At 30.1% G+C, this 22,946-nt stretch overlaps 11 protein-coding genes and 1 non-coding gene across 12 annotated transcripts; 4 read left to right on the top strand and 8 right to left on the bottom strand.

Moving 5' to 3' along the window:
* Window positions 1–259: 259 nt before the first annotated feature.
* Window positions 260–2,590, top strand: TVAGG3_1049100 (uncharacterized protein; the record flags this gene model as incomplete). The annotated part of the gene is made up of 1 exon (XM_001325430.1): window positions 260–2,590. One exon carries the CDS (start codon window positions 260–262, stop codon window positions 2,588–2,590), a length of 2,331 nt encoding a protein of 776 aa, XP_001325465.1.
* Window positions 2,591–3,067: 477 nt separating this feature from the next.
* TVAGG3_1049090 (dolichyl-phosphate-mannose-protein mannosyltransferase protein) lies at window positions 3,068–4,552 on the top strand (the record flags this gene model as incomplete). Its single annotated transcript, XM_001325431.1, has 1 exon — window positions 3,077–4,486. The coding sequence occupies one exon, from the start codon at window positions 3,077–3,079 to the stop codon at window positions 4,484–4,486; it is 1,410 nt and encodes a 469-aa protein (XP_001325466.1).
* A 243-nt stretch (window positions 4,553–4,795) lies between these two features.
* Window positions 4,796–5,368, top strand: TVAGG3_1049080 (uncharacterized protein; the record flags this gene model as incomplete). Its single annotated transcript, XM_001325432.2, has 1 exon — window positions 4,796–5,368. The coding sequence occupies one exon, from the start codon at window positions 4,796–4,798 to the stop codon at window positions 5,366–5,368; it is 573 nt and encodes a 190-aa protein (XP_001325467.1).
* Window positions 5,369–5,605: 237 nt separating this feature from the next.
* Window positions 5,606–5,941, bottom strand: TVAGG3_1049070 (uncharacterized protein; the record flags this gene model as incomplete). The annotated part of the gene is made up of 1 exon (XM_001325433.2): window positions 5,606–5,941. One exon carries the CDS (start codon window positions 5,939–5,941, stop codon window positions 5,606–5,608), a length of 336 nt encoding a protein of 111 aa, XP_001325468.1.
* Window positions 5,942–6,245: 304 nt separating this feature from the next.
* Window positions 6,246–6,701, bottom strand: TVAGG3_1049060 (cAMP-dependent protein kinase protein; the record flags this gene model as incomplete). The annotated part of the gene is made up of 1 exon (XM_001325434.1): window positions 6,246–6,701. One exon carries the CDS (start codon window positions 6,699–6,701, stop codon window positions 6,246–6,248), a length of 456 nt encoding a protein of 151 aa, XP_001325469.1.
* Window positions 6,702–7,901: 1,200 nt separating this feature from the next.
* On the top strand, window positions 7,902–8,469 carry TVAGG3_1049040 (DNA binding; the record flags this gene model as incomplete). The annotated part of the gene is made up of 1 exon (XM_001325435.1): window positions 7,909–8,469. The coding sequence occupies one exon, from the start codon at window positions 7,909–7,911 to the stop codon at window positions 8,467–8,469; it is 561 nt and encodes a 186-aa protein (XP_001325470.1).
* A 314-nt stretch (window positions 8,470–8,783) lies between these two features.
* TVAGG3_1049050 lies at window positions 8,784–8,856 on the bottom strand. Its single transcript has one exon. It is a non-coding gene; the product is annotated as a tRNA-Met (tRNA).
* Window positions 8,857–9,093: 237 nt separating this feature from the next.
* Window positions 9,094–10,289, bottom strand: TVAGG3_1049030 (uncharacterized protein; the record flags this gene model as incomplete). The annotated part of the gene is made up of 1 exon (XM_001325436.1): window positions 9,344–10,282. One exon carries the CDS (start codon window positions 10,280–10,282, stop codon window positions 9,344–9,346), a length of 939 nt encoding a protein of 312 aa, XP_001325471.1.
* Window positions 10,290–11,641: 1,352 nt separating this feature from the next.
* Window positions 11,642–13,253, bottom strand: TVAGG3_1049020 (protein modification by small protein conjugation or removal; the record flags this gene model as incomplete). The annotated part of the gene is made up of 1 exon (XM_001325437.1): window positions 11,741–13,234. The coding sequence occupies one exon, from the start codon at window positions 13,232–13,234 to the stop codon at window positions 11,741–11,743; it is 1,494 nt and encodes a 497-aa protein (XP_001325472.1).
* Window positions 13,254–13,607: 354 nt separating this feature from the next.
* Window positions 13,608–14,828, bottom strand: TVAGG3_1049010 (uncharacterized protein; the record flags this gene model as incomplete). Its single annotated transcript, XM_001325438.2, has 1 exon — window positions 13,719–14,828. The coding sequence occupies one exon, from the start codon at window positions 14,826–14,828 to the stop codon at window positions 13,719–13,721; it is 1,110 nt and encodes a 369-aa protein (XP_001325473.1).
* A 2,456-nt stretch (window positions 14,829–17,284) lies between these two features.
* On the bottom strand, window positions 17,285–19,619 carry TVAGG3_1049000 (protein ubiquitination; the record flags this gene model as incomplete). The annotated part of the gene is made up of 1 exon (XM_001325439.1): window positions 17,787–19,271. The coding sequence occupies one exon, from the start codon at window positions 19,269–19,271 to the stop codon at window positions 17,787–17,789; it is 1,485 nt and encodes a 494-aa protein (XP_001325474.1).
* A 606-nt stretch (window positions 19,620–20,225) lies between these two features.
* TVAGG3_1048990 (tubby protein, chain A domain-containing protein) lies at window positions 20,226–22,213 on the bottom strand (the record flags this gene model as incomplete). Its single annotated transcript, XM_001325440.2, has 1 exon — window positions 20,895–22,067. The coding sequence occupies one exon, from the start codon at window positions 22,065–22,067 to the stop codon at window positions 20,895–20,897; it is 1,173 nt and encodes a 390-aa protein (XP_001325475.1).
* Window positions 22,214–22,946: the final 733 nt, after the last annotated feature.

Raw genomic sequence — 22,946 nt, 5'->3', positions numbered from 1 at the left:
TTTTGAAGGGATGCTTTGGCATAAAATTAATTTCTTGGGAAATTTTGCATAGGATATCGATTTCTGAAAAATAGTTGTAGGGGAGATTTATTTCGAGAATAATCGAATTCTCTATGCAGCTGATAGTTGCATTGAGGTTCACCTTAAAGTTGAATGTGAAATTATTTATGGAGATGAAACTAATTTTGCTTTCAAAGAGAGCCAAACAACTCTTGTGTCTATCACATTCCCGCAGCAATCAAAACTTAAAAATATTGGCATGCGTGCTTTTGAAAGTTGTGGGAAACTTCAAACGATTAATTTCACAAACTGTGAAAATCTTACTCAAATACAAACCAGAGCATTTTCTGGCTGCCATTTGCTATCTGATATTATTCTTCCTAAAAATCTCAAAGAAATATCAAACAGCGCATTTTCGGGTTGTCATTCATTGTCTACAATTTGTATTCCAGATGAAGTTATATCTTTAGGAGAATATTGTTTTGCTAAATCATATTCTTTAAGTTCAATAACTATCAGTCCTAATTCCAAACTTGAAATTATAGCTGCATATGTTTTTATGGAAACCCCATTAAAACAGATTTTTCTTCCAAAGAATCTAAGAAGTATTACTCACGAAACCTTTAAAGATTGTAGAACCATAGAATTTATAGAATGTGATGCTCAAAGTACTAATTATTTTGCAGAAGATAATGTTTTATATAATAAGCAAAAGACTATAATTATTATATTCCCATACAATAATGTTACTTCATTTAGGATGCCAGACACTGTAACAGTTATTGGAGATAATGCATTTGTTTATTCATTGTTAGAAGAAATAACATTCAGTCCGGTATTAAATTTGATACAGGTAAATGCTTTCGCATATTCACATTTGAAGTCATTTACAATTCCGGATTCTGTTACAATGATTTATGGTTGGGCGTTTTATAATTGTAAATATCTTGATACAGTCATTCTTGGAAAAAATCTCACAATTATTCCAAACTCTTGCTTTGCATATTCAAATATTTCTCAAATAACAATTCAAGAAGGTGTTAAAACAATTGAGTCGTGTGCATTTTTTAAATGCATAAATCTTAAGAGTGCAATAATACCAAATAGTGTTCAAAACTTTGGAGGTTCGTGCTTTCCAAACGATATAAATCTCACATTACCTCCAAATTCCCAGTTTTGGTTTGATCATCAAAATATTCTTTATAACTCAAATAGAGATACAATTATCTTGTGTTTGAGTTTAAATGAAAGATATGACATTCCTGATAATGTCACTGAAATAACCCAAGCAGCTTTTCGTGGAATTACGGAATTGATTACAATTAATTTCCTTCCAAATTCCAAATTAATTTGGATTGGGGATGGGGCTTTTCGTGATTGCATTAATCTCCAGTATATTAATCTCCCGAATTCTATAAAATCAATAGGTGGCGATGCCTTTAGTGGATGTCATAAGTTCAATTTAACAGAGTTTCCTGAATCATTGACTTTTATAGGGAACAGTGCATTCATAGGATGTGATTTACTAACTGAGATTCATTTTAAAATCAACCTAATAAAAATTGATAATTATGCTTTCATGACTGTACAATCATTAGAAACAGTACTTTTTGAATCAAGCCCCACTACATTAAATCATGGGGTTTTTGCACATTGCAAAAAACTCAAAACAATCAAGTTAAGTGATAAAACTACTACTATATACAATTCTGTCTTCGATAATTGTTTTTCATTGAAATCAATTGAACTTCCTCCATCATTAACAACTCTTGGAGGATCCGTCTTTTACTATTCTGGTGTTGAAAACATAACATTTGTGGGAAATCCACCAATTGAAACTATAAGGACATTAACTTTTGATTGTGCAACAAAATTACGCAATATCATTCTTTCAGATTGCATCAAAGAAATAAAAGCCAACGCTTTTCAATATACTAACATTACAACATTTAGAGTACCAAATCAAACAATAGTCATATCAGAATATGCATTCAGTCAATGTACAAATTTAGAACGATTTATTATTCCTGAAAATTGCTCATTGCAAAGTCTTGGATATTCAGCATTCGAGGGTTGTAAGTCATTGAGAGCATTCGAATGCCATGATAGTGAATACTTTTCAGTGATCAATGGTGTTCTTTTTGATAAGAACAAAACTTCATTGGTTTGCTTCCCTCCTGCATCTGAACTCATGTACTTCTATATTCCTGAAACAGTTCACAACATATCTGGTGGTGCATTTCTTGAATGTAGAAACCTAATTAATATTCTCATTCCCGATTATTCTGTGCAAACAATTGGGCGTTATGCATTTGCAGATTGTGTTTCGTTAACACATATCAATCTTCCAATTTGCGTTACTGAAATTGGATCACATGCATTCGCAAATTGTTACAAACTTAAATGTGGTGTAGATATACAGAATCGAACTCAATCTTATCTCGATAACCTTTTCCAACTTGCATTTCTTAATAAAGAAGCAGTTGTTGAGTGTCACAAATTAACCTGCAAAAAACAGATGAATCCTAGTTATTTGAAATCCTTGACAATTATTGGGATCATTGATGAAAAATTTCTAGGATTATTATAAAAATTCAATTTTATTTTTAAATTTCAATTTTTTTAATATAGAGTCATTTACATCTTAACCTGCATTGATGCATGGTTAAATTTATCCTGTAATTTAGCTATCTTTATGTTCTGATTACTTCCTAAGTAAATCAAGCTATAAATTTGAGATATGAATTGTTTACACTTTAAAATCAGTTGATATTCTTGAGAACATCAGTCTTTCATATCCTGTTATGGTTGAATTCAACCATGTTTCAAAAAACTTGAGTTTATTTTACTGATTGATAAAAAAATTTTCTTTTTTATTTTTGGTTTATTGTTTTTGGGATTCATTTATTAACAACATCCTATTAGGTGATACTCCAATGGATTATTAATATATAAAAGAAATTGATTTCGAAAAAAATACGTTGCTGCCTTGACATATGGGCGATTTTTCGTTATGGAAACTAAAAAGATGGTCTAATTTAGAGATTATTATGATAATTTTCCTTTTAAATTTTTTATGAGTGATGATGATAATGGTAAGAAAAAGAAATTATTAACACCAGATGTTGAAAATCAGGTTAAAATTCTCGAAGTACAAGAGAGTGATATGATTATTCCTTTCAGATTCGATGGTTACGATTCAGTCATCTTGATGTTTCTAATTTTTTTGGGAATATTCAACAGATTTTGGTTGCTTTGGAGTCCTAGAAATATGGTGACTGAAGACAAAACTTATCTTGATTATATTCATTGTTATGCTAAAAATCAATTCTGCCCAACCACTCAACCACCTCTCGGAGCGATAATGTTGCGATTAATTGGCCAAAGGATGGAATACAATGACTCTTATATGTCTCTAAAACTAAACGAAGAATATCCAACCACAGTTTACCACTCCATTCGATCAATTCCTGCATTTTTCTCTTTCATGTCGATACCAGCTTCTTATTTTGCGATTAGATGTTTTAATATTCCAATACCTTTTGCATTTCTTGGATCAATTTGTTTGATGTGCGAACATTCTCTTGTTGCATCATCTCGCTATATCGGTGATAGAGGTATTTGTCACTTTATGGTTACTGCAACTCTTATGTTTTGCTCATTTTCAATGCATTTCAAAACAGATTCTCCTTCCCAATACATTCTTCTAATAGCTCAAATGATATTTACAGGGTGTTCCATATCTATATCATGGTTAGCCCTTCCTATTTACGCTTTCACCATCTTTTGGACTATTTCCAAATCAAAAAGCCTGAAAACAAGAATATATTCTGTATTGATACCGTTACTCATAGTTTACTTTTCATTTTTAGTCAGTTTACTCATGGGATTCAAGAAAAACCCAACATATGAAAAATATTCTTCTTTCATCTCTAAACACCAAACAGATTCTAATGTAATACACCTCAGTGGATGGCATTTAGTTGCATCCCTGATAATGATGCTCAAAACCGGTTTTTCATGCCTCAAATCCCTTATTCACACAAAAATTTTCTTGTTTTTGTCAAAATTGTTTTACTTAGAAAAATGGAAAGTTGTCTGGCAAGAAAACGAAAGACGAGCTGCTTGTTTCACGAATAGGTTCACAACTATACCAGCCCTTGTATATAATGTGTTATTTGCTTACGAATCAATCAGAAAAAGGTCATTTAATAGTCAATCTTTGATTGCTTTTCTTTTTGTTATTTCTCATCTATTTTATGCGCTTTCTGATACAAACAATGGTCCATTGGACTCATATGTATCTATAATAACATGTTTCATATGTTTCCCTCTTAGTATTAACAATTTAATGAGACAATCTTCAGGATATTTCTTCTGTGTATCAATGATTGTCATTTCTATTATTTCCTTCATAGATTTATGCACCCTTGTATACGCGTACTTTGATCCTGCACCTGTTCTTCCAATCTGGTTCGCAAGATAAATTTATATATTGTCATATTTTGCAAAATAAATGTAAAATATTATTTATATATGACTTGAATATTTTTATTTCTTATAGTTGACTAAGAGTGATTGATTTTGATCAATTTCCATTTTTATTCCTTAGAATCATCTCAATTATATTCAAATTTTGAATTTTCACGGCAAAATTTATAAACGAAAATTTTGTATCGGTATTTTCGAAATTAGTAAAATATTATTGTATTACCATTTGCATATGACTACTCGACGATAAAATATTTACACTTTTTTTGATTGAAATAGATCTGAATTTGAAATTGTATTAAAGATGAGCCTACCATCTAATTGGAGCCATCAATTAGCCAGCATCACCAAAGCCCCACTACCGCTCCCCCAGAAGAAAACAAATTCCAAAACTAGTAGAACAACAGGTTCGATAGATCCTATTGATAAAGAATCTATCCCTGTTGAAGGAGGAGCGGCCGCACCAAAACAAATACCTCATCTAAGTAAAATTCCAAGACCACAAGGCAAAGGTATTGCAAGATCAAGCTCAGCTTGTCAAGCTCGTACTTCTTTTAGAAACACAGCCAAAAACATTCTAAGTGCTCAAGCTGCACAACGTGCATTCGAGAATTATACTACAAAACAAACTAATCTCGCGAGAAAAATACTTAATGATGAAGCTAAGTTTGAAAGAAGGCAAAGAACACATTCGCAAATCATAACATCTCCTGTAAGACTACAAGATGCTCAATTCCAAGATAATTTTGTCACAGAAGAAGTTTACAATAACGCAAAGAAGTCAAATAACAACGTGCCAATTCTTCCAAAGTCTAAGCTTCCAAGTGAGCTTTCTTTGAAGGATGCAGATGGTGGAAGAGTATACTACTGGGGATGAAAGTCGTATATTTATATTCTTATTGTTTATTAAAAAAATTGGTTGTTGCTATTCGTACATATGTTTTTGTTGTATTTAGTTGATCTACTATAACACATATATCATTTAGAGTGATGTAAGCAAAAAAAAAATCTTGATTCCATTATAAAAAGATGCGTCTCACTTGTATTAAATATATCTAAAATTTATAAGTCAATAAAAAAGTAATTATTAATGTTAAAATGAGAAAATAAGAAATTAATTGGCATTTTTTTCTGCTCTAAAAGATAATTCATTCTTCCTAGCAACAAATTCAGGCAATGGAGTCACTAAGTTGAGTTTCTCCATAATTTTTTCAATAGGGAAATGATTATTGATCAAATGTTCAACCTGATCAAGAATTCCTGCCTGGAACAATTTCTCGAACTCAAGCTTCTGTTCTTTATCAAGCTTTGCTGCTTCTGTTAAGACGGAGTTTTTAATAAAAGCAGCATCTTTTCTAGTTTCTGGTTTTGTTGCGATGCAGCTCATTACAAGTGACTTTAATTTGTATTCTTTATTATATAACTCTTGATCCTTATCTTCGTTTTTCATTATTTTCTCAATTTCGGATAGTTGATTAATTTGTAACTTTTTAAGGAGTATATTGATATTAATTTTCAATATACTGATGATCTCTGCATCATATAAGTCATTCGGACTGAGATCTTGGAAATCTTCAAAATCTTCTGGGTATCTGCCAACAAGGGATATGATTTCTTTAACATCCTTTTCTGTTTCTTTAATAGGTTTGTCGAGATTTTGTGCAATATGATCTGCATTTACCAAAACGCTATAGATTTTTAACAAATTTACTCAATTGACTTTTCAATTGACTCAGAATTTCTTTTTGAAAGTACTATAATTCAATTTTGCAGGATTTAATTACAGCTTGAGCTGCTTGGTTCGGTTCATTTCCTGTCATTATATAATATATTACACCACCGAGCGCGAAAATATCGGAAGCTGGCGTGTAATCGAGAGATTTAATAACTTCAAGAGAATGATAAAGACCTGTTCCATGGCGCCGAGAAGTTTGCATTGGATTGTCTGTTTTTTGAACATCATCGTAATCGATGATGTGAGGGTAATGTTTTGTATCAATTCGAATATTCTTTGGACAAATATCTCTGTGAATAATTTTATTATTGTGAAGAGTTTCCAATTGATCAGCAATAAAATAAATCCATACTAATTTTTCGGCATCTGAAACTTTGTTTTTTTCCAAATAATAGTATAAATCATCTCCTTTAATGAGCCTAAAATCAACGTAAAGGCTACGGTCATCATTTTTATGAATATCAATGAGTTCCATGAGGAAATTATTCCTTTTTGAAGTGCTGCAGTTTCTCGAATTGAATCGATTACGTCTTTCCTATTATTTGCCACGAAACTTAGTTCCGAGTATATTTTCCGAAGTATTCCTTCATTTTCAAGAACTTCAATTTCAGCATTATTTCCTGTATGATAAGAATTATCCATCTTTAATAAAAATGGAATTATTTTTGTTTTTGACTAAATGAATTCACTTCTTAATTTTTTGACTCCTTCTGATATGATTGCAATCTAGTTTTATACCAATTGAATATATAATTTGTTGACAAACTTCAATTTTCCAAAGTCAACAATCATATTTTCTATTGAAACATCAGATTGTCTTTCTCTTACTATACAAATTGAAATCTAATATCGAATTTCACGCGAAACATATCAAGAACAATACAATTTCAATGAAATCATGTTAAATTTTAAAAAAATATCGGCCATTAAAGGTGTTACATTGAGAGAACTGAAGTGTCTCGTTCCTAAGTTATTACTAGGAATGAACTCTTTGATCAATCTCCCTTTTCTTGATAATATTTTAAAAAAATGTGTAATGTGGCCAAAATATATAGAATTGGATTCTGTATTTCATTATTAATAATCAGATTCATTAATATCCCTTGTTTGAAGAGTGTTTAGATTGGAATTCTCATTTCCTTGTCTGGTTCGGGATTTCTATCATGCACAGCTTATTGAGAAGTTGTTTAATCAAACCTCATAGTTGGAGATGAACTCTTCTGTTTTCGTCCTTCATGTGGGAAAATAATTATAAACGGCAATATTTTGATCAAATTTCCCATTATTTTTGAAATTTGACAATTTCACTGTTTTTGAGTTGTATCGGCATAGTTATGCAATAAAACTTTATATTATAATGTTTTTGTCGTCGATGAAAAATATCTCATCACATCTGAATATGTGATCATGTAAGCATAACCAACGATGATACAACAACTCAAAATAGATATACTAATAGGATATGTTTGATGTCTAATTATATTTAATAAAATATTGATTAATTTTAAGGTCAAATTATGTTATTAAACAAGCACTTCCACTAGGTGGGATATAATTAGGTAAATTGGTTCTGTGTAGAATTCATTAACCATTAAGATGATGCTCATTTTATTATAAAAGATGTCATTTCCCAATGTATTCTTTTTCACCCCTTTTTTATTAGTTTCAGAGGAAAATAAAAAATGGATTTTGATCCTCCGACATTGGATGAGCCAATACGCTCTCTAATGCCGGCACAAATCCAGCAACAACCGCCACCTCCGAAACCCAAGCGGCCGCCAAATGCATATAATTTATACTATCTTGAAATGCAGCCTAAAATGAAAGCTGAAAATCCACTTATAGGAGGTAACGATGTATCAAAACTGATAGGACAACAATGGGGTGCGTTATCTGACGAGCAAAAAAAGCCTTACATTGAAAAAGCAAATGAAATTCGAGAACAATTTCGACGTGAAAATCCAAATTGGCATTATGAAAAGAGTTCTGAAAAGAAGCAATCGAAACGAAATAAGAAAATGACTCTTTCAAACATGTTTTACGATTTTCATGAAACAAATCAACAGCAGCAGTTCGAAAATGAAGCTACTAATAACTTGTTTCTTATAGGAGCTACTGCATTAGCACAATATATATTATCTAGAAAAGATTTACAAGATGATGTTGCGAATTTTATCAAAAATCAAAAAGGTGATGCAAATATATCTTTTGAATCAGATCAACACTTTGATCTTCCTCAATAACTATATAAATATCTGTTTTATTTTATGTATTTTACAAAACAAAAAAAAACACTCTTTATCTTAAGTCATATTAGAAATTAATACTGGAGTTGGTTCTGAATCAAGTCAAAACGTATTGGAATGGCGTGTTTTCGTTATTAGAATGTTCAAAAGCAATAAATAGATATATATTATTTCAATTTTGGTTTCAATTGTTTGAGAACTATGCTCAGAAGAACAAAAAGGTGTAGAAAGGCTCTAATCCTGGTGGAAAACGATGATTTTCGGCGGTTTTCCTAATCAGTTGCAAAAAGGAAAAAAGAAAAAAGGAAATTTGCTTTCGGCGGGACTCGAACGCGCGACCTTAGGATTATGAGACCTACGCTCTACCGATTGAGCTACGAAAGCTTCACGAAATAATTTTTGTAAACAGCTATAATATATACTTTATATATTGAAATTTGAATTTTAATCCTGATTTTATTTAAAATCTAATGAGTTTAATTTAACCTTGATAATTTTTCGAATGCAATTTTATGAAAAAAAAATTGTTTAATATCTCGCTCATGTTATCAGCAATACTACCTTTTTTAATTTATATTTCATTATTTCTCTACTAGATATTTGATATATCTGCTTTATTCAGTATTATTCCATTTAATTTTCAGTTTCATATTATTTTCCCGAAATATTCTTCTAAATTCCCTAATTTAAATGTAGAATTGTTCTTACATTTAACTTATTTAGTATATATTTGTGATACACTCTATCATTCATTATAGTTTTAACAGTGATATTATACAATTTCATAAAATTTTTGTTTTGTATTTTAAAAAAACAGTTTACATACATACAAAAAATCTTGTGTAATACTTCAACAGGAATTCCGAAGAAATTAATTCTGATTATTATAAAGTGGAGGTAATTCCGATGGTTCTGGGTAATCATCTTCCGTAACAACTATTTCCTTTATATTTAGTTTCTTCTTCCAGTTCCTTGTATAATTTTGTTCTTGTTTCTTTCTCTTCTTATTCTCTATCTGCGAAATCAATGTATCTTTTTGAATCATTACATCAGTTTCTTGACGACGGTATTCTGCATTTAATCGCATCTTTTTAGTCTTTAGATCTGCAAGTTTCTTTCTAAGCATTTCTATTTTGGCATTATCACTTGATGCAGCAGCATTATCAAGGTATTCAAGCATTTTCTCTTTAAGCGTTCGCTCTTCTTGATGTAATTGGTTCAAAAATATCGAAAGTTCGTTTATCTTCGAATCTTGTTCTCTAATTGTATCTGCTAATTGTGATTCTGTAATTGATGATATCTGCTTCTGTTTGGCGTTAATAGCGTTTTGATTATTTTGAATTAATTCATTGAAATTTTTAATCTCTTCTAAATAAGATCTCGATTCATATTGTAATCTTAGCTTGGTTGCCTCAGAAAAGAACCTCCTAGTTTTGGCTAGTTCAGTTTCTAATTGTGTATAACGTTTTTGTTCCTCAGAAATCTTTGCAACATATTCTGTTGTAAAGCCTGAAGTATCTGCATCACTTTCTGGTTGAAGATGTTCTTTTTGTGCGAGTAATTCTGAATATTGTTTGTTTAGTGGTTTAATTTCTTCTTTAAGCTTTTTAATTTCTGTCATAATGGTTTTCTTTTGATAATCAAGATATTCTGGTGATAAAAACTCTTGATTTTCAGCAGTAATTTGGACTTGAGAATTTCTCATTAACCTATTATAAGATCTCCTTATATTTGCTTCTTCGCTATCTCTTCTAGATGATGGGGGTCTTATTTTAGTTGTAGTTTGTTGCTCTGTCCATGTTATGCTCATAATAAAAACGTTTACACAAAAATGGTTTCGTTACAAAATTATTGAAAATTTCAGACTTTACACGAAATAGAACGTACGCATATGTAACAGCACACAATTGAACAGATAATCGACTTTTTCTTATCAAAATGTTTGAGGGAAAGAAGAAACATCTGATTGAGCACTTTCGGTACATTTTATTATGATCCAAAGTAGCTTGGATAGTTAAATATTTCTCTTCTTGTATTTACATCTTCCATTAATTTCTTGAAATTTTACATTCTTTTTCTTCAATCCCAAAATAAGCAAATTTTTAGCGCCATTATTTCAATAAATTCGAGATGTATTCTTCAACACGTAAAGGACAAATGAATCAAGTCAAGGAAAAACTTTAAATGAAAAGATAAAAATTTCCACTCAGAAACATTTCATTACCATTCCATATAAATATCTCCATTGATTTAAGTTATAGATTTCCATGACATTTTTAAGTGAATTACCTAATGATATATTAATATTTCCTCGAGTATTTATAATAACAAATTTATCGAAAATTGGATTGTTTTACCACTTAGGGTTTCAACAGCATCCGATAACAAGTCTACCATTATCCTTTTTACCTTGCTTCGAGTAATTTTCTTTTCGATTTATCGAGTTTTTGCGAGTATGTCATCATTTTTTAACAGTCGTATTATTACTATTTTATTTTTGTTTACTTTTCTTATTACATTGATCAAGTTAGAGTTAGATTGACTAAAATATTTTTATGAATTTACATAACGTTTTTAAATATATGAAACATTGTTTTAGAAAAACTACTTCTAAGATGTTTTTAAGTAAAACATACGAAAAGATTTGAATATTTGTTTAAAATTAAAAATTTCTAATAATTCAACAAGATTATGCGATAAAAAGAAGAAAAATCGGATATTATATGGAAAATAAGTACTTCCTATTTTCCAAAAATTTTTGAAAATCTAATTTATCTTGATAAATTTGTGTTTTTTCATTTCATTTTTAGATTTTCGAATTTTTTTTGGAAATTCGAATGTGCCTAGATTTCATTCATAACAGGTTTATTATACTAAACCATCCATGAAAATTTTATGTCATAGTTTAAAATAAAGGAAAATCTTATAGATAAGATTTTTATATTGAATTATTTCCAATATAAGAAGTTTCCAATCGACACTATTATATACTTTTATTGAATAACAAATATCAGGCACTCTAATGTCTTAATTTTGAAGCGATATAAAGTTACAGTTCATATCTCAATCAATATCTGAGTTTTATGGGAATATTATTCACGAATATCTCTCATATCTGGAATACATCACAATGATATTTATTAAGTTCTAATATAAGCTCCAAAATAATTTGATATCCAAATAATACAATAGACAGTTTAAATGTGTTGAAATATTATTTTTATCGCATTCGAAGTAAAACAAAATACAAAAAATCAAAATATTATAATTACATAACATTACATTGGATAAATTGGCTTCTACCAGCATTATTTCTCAAATCTTCAAGAGCCTCTTGAACTTCACGTTCAATTTCTTCCTCGTTGATAGAAGTAAAAGCATCAGGTTGCCACAACATTGCGTAATCATCAATTCCGCTTGTTGCAAGCATCTTTTTCTGTCTGTGGACAGCAACAACGTTTACATTGCCTTCGTGGCCCTTCAGACATTTCTTAATTTTGCCAGTTTCGACATTGTAGAAGTAGATATTTCCATCATCGGAACCAGTAACGACGAAATCGCCAAACCAGTTGCAAGACTTGATTGTCTCATAAGATTTGTGTCCTCTAAGTACTTGTATGCATCCTGGAGCGTTTTGTTGTTGAATTTCTTCTTCTTCCTCTTCGTGTTCGTCGTATTCCTCTTCTTCAACGTGAAGAGTTGCTTGCATGGCTCTGTTGAGTGCCATAATGTCAAGAGATCCGTTTTCGTCGATGAATTCTGTTGGATCTATTCTTGGACCGCGGTAATTGCGGCGTTCTCTTGGAGGAGGTGGTGTAAACTCTTCCAATTTGTATGAATTTGCTGTTTCGAAGACGTGAATGTCGCCACCAATGACGGTTGCTGCAATTCTTTTTCCTGTATCGTCAAATGCGGCTCCTGTAACTTCCTGCTCGGATCCGTATGCTTCTCGAACTGAAAATCCGTAATACTCTGTCTGATGAGGCTCTTTAATTGCACGTAAATCGAATAATTTTACGGTTCCATCTGCCGCTGAAGCTAAAAATTGTTTTCTGTCAACAGGATTGACATCCATCGAGAATATTTGAGAATGCCTACCGCTAATTTCGAGTAAAAGTGTTTCGTCAACTGAATATGATGGAATTTCATTTTTACCGCCTCCTTCGCCTTGAGAACGGATATTATGAGTTATAAGATCCATGGTCAATCTGTCACGACCATCGTAGTTCATATCTGCTTCGGTTAATATCTTTAAATTCACTTTTTCAGTGGATCGATATGGGACTCTTGTATCAAAGAGGCGGATAGTTGAATCTGATGAACATGTTACGAATGTATTTGGGTCAATTACGAATGAACACAAAACTTTTCTTACGTGATGATTAATAAAAGAAGTTGTAAAAGCACTAGTTTGAGAAAATTCAACAATTTGAACTGTAGCATCGTTTCCTCCGGAAATAAATTTGTTTGAAGAGAGGAAATTTGTTGTAAAAACATTAGTAATATGAGGGTGAAGCATTGTCAATGGCTTTGATTTTTGTGTTCCAATATCCCATATCCAAACACATCCATCGTCACAGCCCGTAATAAGCTTGTCACCAAATGGATTAAAGGCGCATGTGTTAATACAACCTTTATGACCGACAAGTTTAGTAGATTTTCGCATAGACTTTATTAAATACTCATCAGAATTGAAGAATTCCGGAAATGCATTGCAATCTCCTTCCCATTTCGTTTGGCGAAATATATATGACAAATCCATTAAATTTTTTTTGCTAAATTTACAATGAAAAGTGACAATTTAGCATAATTGAAACAATTCAAGGGACAATTGTATCTAAATCTAGAGAATAGTTATTTATGAGATTATGTATCAATCAAACTATCATTTAGCATATTTCTCTAACTTGGAAAACCACGAACTGAAATATACAATATCTTATCCGAAAGGTTACCTATATCTTTTGCTAACAATCCGTTTCCTTGAGCTAGATGATGCTTAAAGACCCAATATGCATCCACAACAAACATATTCAAGAAGGCGCTATATTGTATATTCTATTTCGATTAGTTTTACACAAAAAAAATTCTAAATCTTGATTTCCAAACTCGAACACATATAATGTAGCTTCCCAATTGATTCAAATTCGAAACTAAAAATTTATGAATTTTTATAAGCTAAATAATCGCTCTGTTTAATATACAAACAAAATAATATAATATACCTGATAAAAAATCAGTATAAATTATGGATACAGTTTGTCCTTTTGTTCTTCAGATGTGCTTATGGTTTCATATAAGATTGAAGATGATAAATCTAAATCGGATTCGAAATTTGAATCCGAAAACTCGTATTCATCATATTTCAGCTTATGATACGTTCTTGCTATATTAATTATTCCTAAAATTACGGTAATAATTATGAAAACTCCACCAATTCCTATATTAACTGCTTTTTGTACCCGTGTTATTTCCTTCTTAACATAATTTGTTTGAATTGGAAGATGCGTTTCTTTAATTTCTGGAACATCTTCGCCTCTAACAATCACATTTGGTGGGTCTAACCATACTCCATCCCACGATTCTTCTGGAGTTCTCTCTGGCGTTTTATTTCTGTCTTTTGGTTGATCTGTTTTCGGCGTGGATGGAACAGGTTGTGAACTTTCTGCTGACTCTTCTGGATCAGAACCAGAAATTTCTTCTCCTTGAACGTTAAATCTTAGTGATCGTGGAGGTGTTTTTGATGCGATTTTTATTACAACAAGAAGAGGAAATTCACTTTTTGAAAATCCCTCAATTTGTTGGTTAACTGTTAATTCACTAAGAACGTTAGCAGCTGACATGTATTTAAAGGTATCAGCTTCTGTTAAAGTATTTTTAAGGGTAACTGTAAATTCGTAGTAAGGAAATAGAGCACAAAATGTATGAGGATATTGAATTCCAGCACTTTGCATTCTTTCTTCAAGGTTGAAGTTTTTCGAAGCAAAAATAACTCCATTTGGGCAAAACTCAGGATTAACATAACCACCGCGCAATAAAACATGATGTTTAAATGAAGGTTTAACCCAGACTTTGAGAGGTCCATTGCTCGATATTGGCTTTGTAGCATCTTCAACTGAAATAGTTTCCCAATCTGATTCAATATCTGTGTTTGCAAATTGTTTTCGAGATACTTTAACAATGTCTGTATCTTCAATTTGATAAAAAATGATAAATGATCGAATGTTGGAATTTTGTTCTGTTGGCATTACTTGGAATATATTAACACTTTCTTCAATAGCATTAAAGAAAATATCCATTTTGGTATCAAAAGTTTGAAACAATGAACCAGCAAGAAGGGGAAAGAAGAAATACATTTCGAAATTAAATTTTTTGTTTACAATTTTGTGAGGGGTTTGAAAAAATGAAATTTAGCAATAAAAATATGATGATATTTCGAATTATAAGAAATTAGTAAAAATATTTAAATTGAATTAATGCAACGATGAAATATAGATTCTAATGTATTTTAACGATACAATATTATTATATTATAATTATATAATAAATTCTATAAAAATTGAAATAAATTCAAAATTGATTTATAAATATTTTATTAAGGAGCAATTTTACCATTATATTTTAAAATTTTGTTTATAAAAAATCTCGGCTTTTGAAAAAATTCTTATGAAAATTAAAATAACGAACTTGAATTTTTCTAATATTTTATCAAAATTATTGATTTTCATATAAAAAGAAATAATAACTTTTTTTTTATTTTTCAATAAGTTTAATCCCATTTGAAAATCTAAAAGTTATTCTTTCTAATATAAATAATAATTTTTTTATCCATTATATCCGACCAAATAATTTTCTCAAAGTTTGAAAGTTTGAAAAAGTTTTGAAAGATGTGCTCAAATTATAGAGAATCGATTAAAAAAAATTTATATCGATCTATTAGTAATATAATTAATAAATATTATTTATTAAAGAAATTTGATTTGAAATTTTAATGAAAATAAACGTCTCAAAAGTATTGAATTTGAGAAAGGATAAGGTTCTATGTATGACACCTCTTTGTATTTCAAAGAATTAGCATTTACCTCTTTGCTATATTTTTCTAAACGTGAACCCAAAAGTATGTTGTCTTCTATTAAGAACTTCCCTATTTGGTTCAAAGAATAAAATCTTTTGCACTTTTTCAATTCGTCCTTCAAATTTTGAGATGCATTCAAAATTAAAATTCCAAAAATATTGAAAAAGTGCCTAAAGATTTGCGACCTTTTTGCACTTTTTTGAATGTTAATTCAAAAAAAGTGCAAAAAAGGTGCAAATTTTTTTATTAAATTATCAATTTAGAAAAATTGAATTTCCTTATAAATATAAATGCTGTCCTTTTGAATTTTAGATTTCAGAATCTTGCCTGCTAAATTTCAAATGAAATCATTATCCAGACGCTTTGAGAGTCTAAATATATATACAAACAATATTTAAGTAATATAAAGGAAGTAACAAAGAATTTAATAGATCAGACATCTTTTTAACAGCCCATTTATTAACTTGATTTTTTTTTTGGAGAAAAAGATCAATTATATAATAAAAACATTTAAATTTACACCCGTATTAAATAATTTGAATTACGCAACATATTAACTTTTGGCAAAGTCATTTTTAAACAAAGTATGTTGCATCTAATGGCTCTACTGGTCTTTCAGAGTCTACTTCAGCCTGTGTTGGGAAGTCATCAATGAATGATGAGGAGCAAGAATTTGATTCACTGTATTCTTCATTGTCCTTGTTCTGCTTTGTTTGTGGGATATTAGCATAGAGAAGGTCATCGAATTCGCTATGATTAAGGAAGTCACAGAGCGAGAACATGTTCTAGCAGAAAATGAAGTGAATAAGTTTATCCTGGTTTGAACCTCTCAATCTTCACAATCTTATGACCAATTGTCGATTAAAAAATTGTGAGAGTAGTTGGTCATAAAAGTCTGAACATGATTTTAAAATAAGCACCAATATGGCCTATAAACTTTAGCCAATTTTCGCCTCTTTTCAATTGGGTTATGAAAAATTTCTTACGAAATTTTTATCTCATTTAATGCCCTATGATGGGTATTTAGTGAATACTTTAGCGAAAATTCGGAAAATTCTGACAGGTCTGATAAAGCATTCAAAGTTACACAAACGTTATTTTTTTGAGTGATTTAATATTGTGAGGTTAAGTTTTCGTTGATGCCAGGGTCTAGTGTATTAGTCCAGAGGTAACTTTAGCGAATTTTGGAATTGAGTGTCGAAAACTTTTCGACCATGATTCGTTTTTGACGATCGTCACTCGATAAATGCTGTTACAATACAAACATATGCATATTTATATGAAAATGGCCTAAAATATTTTGATAAAACATTCAATAAAGCCTTTTATCGTTTTAGTCAATCTAATTACAAACTAACTCGCCCTATCTTATTTATCATTGCCATATCTTGCACTAAACTTTCTATCACAGCATAACTATGAGGTTTTGAAATTTTGAAAATCAAATATACGATTAGAATCAAATTAACTCTGAACTACATTTAAAATTTAGTTTTATTGATCATGCATAATTTTTAAAGCATTTTATTGCCGAATTTTCAGAACCACCTGAATTTTCATCCAAGAAGAATGTGATTATAGTCTGATATTTGCAATGCAATAGGTAATGTTAAATTATTTTCCATTTCAGATGAAGGAATAATATTTTTGAAGTTATTCAAAAATATTTCCGTTTTTTCACAAAAATTGAGATATTTCTTTAATTTACACGGAAGCATAAAAAATTCTCTAGAGAAATTCATAACATAATTTATTCGTATGACACCAAAGATATAAAATCGGCTGGTAGCTCATAATATTTTATTTCATTTTCTGTCAGTTTCATCTTTGGAAATCCTTTTTGAAGCAGAAAATTAATGATATCAACATTTCTACGAAACACAGCCCAGAACAAAGGATTTTGATAGTTCCTTTCGATCTTAGTCTCTACGACACCTTTATCAAGGATTTCTTTGATTATTTGCAATTGATTTCTTTTTACAGCTTCAATTATGCAATCAAATCCAATTTTATTAGTTGAAAGAGCCATGATCTTTCTGAAAAGAGTTAAAGAACACATGCCAATTGCTTTGATTAATAATTCATCCGTTGAATAATTATTTTTCAAATCAAATTCGAAATTATTCAAAATATACACACCAGAAGCTTCATAATCATTCATTAATGCATATCTCAGTAATTCATAAACATTAATATGTAAACTGTTGATTTTTTCTTTTGTTACAAAAAGTGACAATTTTTACACATCATTTGTTTCTAATAACTGATACAATTGTTCTGCATTTAAATCAACTGTGATACCACGTTCGTAGAGGTATTTAATGATATCTACACTTATTGGATTGATATTAATTTCTGTCAAAACGTGGAAACTCGTGAAATTTTCATCAAGATAAATAACAGGAGAAATTGCAACATCATAAATACAAGGGACATTCCAGACTGAGTATCTTTCTAATAGTGATGGTTGTTGTGCCTTTATTAATGACAAAGGAGCTTTTTTATTAATTAATTCTTTGAGATAATCGAAATCATTAGAAAGAACAGCATTTCTAAGTAAAAGAAAACCAATTGAGCTGCGATATGAAATGTGATACTTGTTGATAGCTTTTTTGATCATTTCAACACTGTTTTTGTCAACAATTCTAAAATCATCAAAATTTGGACCCAAAAATTCATATAAAACACATGGACTGAATGCAACATAGTTATCAAAGATGACATCAAATAGTTCTTGGTTGTTTTTCGAGAAAACTTTCGAAAAAACACGATATCTGAAATTCATTGTAATTCTATCGAGTTCATTGAAATCAGTATTCAACAAATTCTTGTCTACAATGGCTTGAAGCGTTTCAACATCTTGATTTTCAATTAATGACAAAATTAAAACTGAGAAAAATTCTTTGTAAAAAGTATATGTTGAATCGCACATTTCGAGCAATTTTATAGCTACAGGACCTTTAATATTTGGTAAAACTTCTTCAGGAGGAGCAGATTTCAGTTTGAATTTATTTTCATAAAAAATATCAAAAAATTCAATGTCATTTTTCTCAAGAGTCATGATAATTGGATCAAAGTATGGTGTGCGATATAATGATATATCAGGAACCTTGAATTTTGTAACGTATTTCAGAAAATCTTTATCTTTTAATTCATAAAGCGAAGAATAGACATTTTTGAAACCAGCGATGATACCATTCTCAAGACAAAATGCCAAACCTTTGATATTTGTTGTTTTTGAAATTACAATTTTTGTCTGGTTGTAATTTTCAATTAACCAATCAATCAATCTGTTCTGTCTGCAGTACAAAGCTTTCTTCAAACAATTGTGAAATGTCATGCCGTATTGTTCAAGTAATTTAATAATTTCTAAATTTCCTTGACGAACTGCTAGTTTTCCGTAATCTTGATTCTTTGGAAAAGTAACACCATTAAGAATTAAATACTTAAAGATATTAATGGCTGAATATGTAATTACTTTTGTAAATAAAATAACTGAAGAAATTCTACCTGGAATGTATTGTTTTCGAAACTTTTCAATGTCATCGGTTCGAAATATTTCATCAGATTCATCCCCAGAATCACAAGCTTTAATATTTGTTTGATATTCGTCATAAATAACTTCCAAATTACAACTTTCGGCTAATCTAAATAAAAATGTATTTTGCGGAAATATCTTAGGATGATACAGTTGACCTAATGCTTCAAAAACCTTGATTATCATTTCTCTTTTACTTATGAATTGATTTCTCTTGCGAATTATATCTGTAAGATTAAATATCCGTCCAATTATTCTATTGCGTAAGTCTGGTTGGATTTTTTCAATAATTTCTTGCAATTTGATTATTGTAATTTCAATATTTTCTGAATTTATGTTGCAAATAGCTTCCTCTGCTTGATCTAAATACTGTAATTCTGGTGGAATTTCTACATCTCTAATACTTTTGATATTCAATGCAGCTGGATTGATAATTGCTCGATAATTTATTTTTTGACTGTTTCAAACAAAGATTTTCTTACAACTCTTAGTATATTTTGACTTTTCCTCTCTTCGTTATTGTAGCTATTTTTCCAACCCCATGAACAAACTCTAATGTCTCACTCTTCTAAAGATGTTGGATGAATTAATATCTCTTATTTTAGTAAATTTAATCAGAGTTTTTGTTGCAAATGACATTGAATCCATGTGCAAACACGCAATATCTCATGAAAAATCTTCAGTGGTGTTAAATTTGGCTTCATCACATTCAATTTTTTTTTATTATAAGATGATACGCAACGAGAATGAACTAACATACCATTTACAGCAAAGACATATTGGTAACAGAGTAAAATGCATCATGATCACTTTGAATAATTAAATAATTAAATATTTTATTGATCAGATGTTTATACTATTGTCCAGAATATTGTAGTACTTTATACACATGATCATCAGAATATTGTAAACATAATGACATGAATCATCAGAATATGATGATTTGAATCACAATTTATACGTTGACGATTATTTTCATAAAAATTTACTAAAATTATATTGAAAATGCATACATACCTTTAAATGCCTTCATGTAAAAATTTCAAAAATTTGCCGTTGCAAATTCTTATAAAGTCTTTTCAGGGGGGGTTATACCGTGATATTAGCCTTGTACCAAAAAAAGTGACGGGCAATGCCGTAAAATAATATTTTATTAAAAAATTTTTGGTGGAGAATTGGAAAATTTTTATTGGAAAATTGGAAAAATTTCCTAATCATTTGGACTATAACCTGGCATATTAGGGAGTTTTGTCAACAACTCAGTGCTGGGATCAAGATAGTTTGTAATCCAAAAGTAGAAACGTTCCTTGGTGTCTTGTTCTGGCTTCCTGCAAAATCTGTGATTTACAGGATTCTTCTTAATATTGTCAGAAATTGCGCAAATCATGTCCATCGTCGTCAATTCTTCACCATTGATGTTAAAACGATTTCGATTACGGTAATTTCTTTTCTCTTGCAATTCTTAAATATTCTGACATCAAGATTTAGTTGAATGAGGCCTTCATTAATATTTCGATGAGCCTAAATTTTCGATGATAGAATTATTCTGATAAATCTTTTACTCATCCAAAATATATTTTCGGAATTCTCTTTTTAAGTTCAAAAACCAGCTAATTTACTTTTTTATGCGCTAATTATAAGCGATAAATACATAAACGAAATAGAAATCAGATCGAAAAGAAATTATTCTTCAATTGCCTAATTATTTAAAGCCCATTAGTTTATAAGCTCGTAGGTTTGTTAATTGGATATGAAAAATATCAACTTAATTATAAAAAATATAAGAAACAGAAGATTTTTATAACTATATTATTTTTGAGTAATAAAAGAACCACAACAAGCGAAGAAACTCTGCAGTGGACACATAGGGTATGTAACAGTTGCTCTATATAGTCCGCCATCCAATAATCCGAGCGTAGAAACGATTCTTTTCGGGTTAGAATCGTGATAAATGATGAAATTGTGGAAATCAGGTTTTTTGAAGATATTTTCGAAGGAAAGATCGAAAGAATTTCCGGTATTCTGTGGCATCCTTGTTTTCATGACAATTGCTTCCTTTGCCTTTTGTTCAACCCTTGCAATAAGACCGGAAGTCTCAGAAGCTTCGATTGAAACATATCTTTGACCTTCTGGACGTTTTTTAAGGGCAGGAATGTATAATTCAAAGAGCAATGGACCTCCTTCGGATACAAATGACTGGTTTAACTTCATAGCACAGTATTCGAAGTAAGGTTTTTCTTCACAATTGTAAATGTAAAATGTATTATCATCTTGTTGACGTATTTCCGCAACTCTCTGACCGCCTAACATTACAGAAACATGATTCGAACTAATAATTCCTTTAATCTGTATCTGCTTAGTAGATGGATTGACAAATCCAAGTTCGTTTTCATTTTTGTAGAAAATAAACCGAACATTTTCTTGGGATTTGAGAGATATTGTCCAATATTCAGACATTGATAGTGGCGAATCTGTTTCTTCAAAATTATAACCAGATCTTCTCGAAATTTTGTTTCGTGGTGGAGGAGATTTCGGAGCAGGCTCATTATCTTGTTCTTGATCTTGTGATTGCTCTTGAACGTTTTGATTCTTTAAGAGTTGCTGGATTCGCTTTCTTGCCTGAGGTGATAAATTTTGTTTTTGATTTGGGGATTCTTGAGATGGAGTTTGCATTTCTGCTGGTTGTACAGGAGATTGTGGAGGTGTTTCTGCAGGTGGTTGCTCTAATTTTTCTTTTATTACATTTGAAGGCTGAATTGAGCTTGATTCAACATTTTTTGCTTTTTGTTTGTAATTTTCATTTGGAAGTGGTGCAATTGAAGGTTCAACTTGGTTAATTTTTGTATCTATTAATCTAGTTTTTGGGATCCTGCAATGAAAATACTGCACTTCGGCAGTATTCATTGTCGGATCTGTAAGGATGAATGCTGGTTGAAATACAATTCGCAAATCATCAAGATATGGCTCTTTTTGAGATGACATTGTGAACGTTATGAAATTCCAAAATTCAACGATAGATCTTTCATGTCTTTGATAAGGAATAACCTCATTATTCCAGTAATTATGCTTATAACTTTTATTACAAAAAGGCAGAAGATCTTCTAAAACATGTGATTGGCCAATTTACGAGATGTTTAAAAAGGTTTTCTTTCATGCGGAATTAAATTGAAATTTTCAACTGCGATTGAGTACTCTACAAAACATTTATAGTGAGACAAATCAATAGATGTTAAAGCTTTTTGAAAGATCATGATATAAAAAAGTATTGTATTTTTTGAATTACGAATCAATATTTCAGAATATATATTTTTAAAGAACTGTAATTGGAAATTGAAATTTAAGGCCATAATTAATGAATCTCTCAATACTTGAGTATAAAATTTAAAAATTTGAAATTAAAGCGGAAATCTATATACTTGTATAAGCAGATACTATATAACATTGATAGAAAGAATAATATAGAGAATTCGGGTTAAAGAGAGTAAGTCAATAAGAAGATCGATTTGGAAAAATCGAAGTTACTTAAATTTGAGCAATTAATTAAATCCGTATCATGTTAATAACCTCAAGTATCAAATAATTTAAAATTCGGTAGCTAAAAAAAAGTCAATACGTTTAATCAAAAATAATGAATAAATTGATGGGAATGGGTAAACAGGGATTAATCGAGACTGTTAAATTTTATTCAAAAGTGGGAGAATTTAAGATAAATAATTAAATATTTCAAAAGAATATGTGAAATTAAAAGATATGAACATTTTTCTCTTTTCATTTACTTTTTGAAAGACCAACTTTTTTGTCGGAGATATTTAGCTAGTAATAGTTCCATTAGTATTTTAAACATATTTAAAATTTGAGAGT

Source organism: Trichomonas vaginalis, chromosome I, assembly GCF_026262505.1.
Source record: "Trichomonas vaginalis G3 chromosome I, whole genome shotgun sequence".
In the NCBI taxonomy this organism is placed as follows: Eukaryota; Parabasalia; order Trichomonadida; family Trichomonadidae; genus Trichomonas; species Trichomonas vaginalis.
The sequence above is the reverse complement of the archived record's forward strand: the minus strand, read 5'-3'. Positions and strand labels throughout refer to the sequence as shown.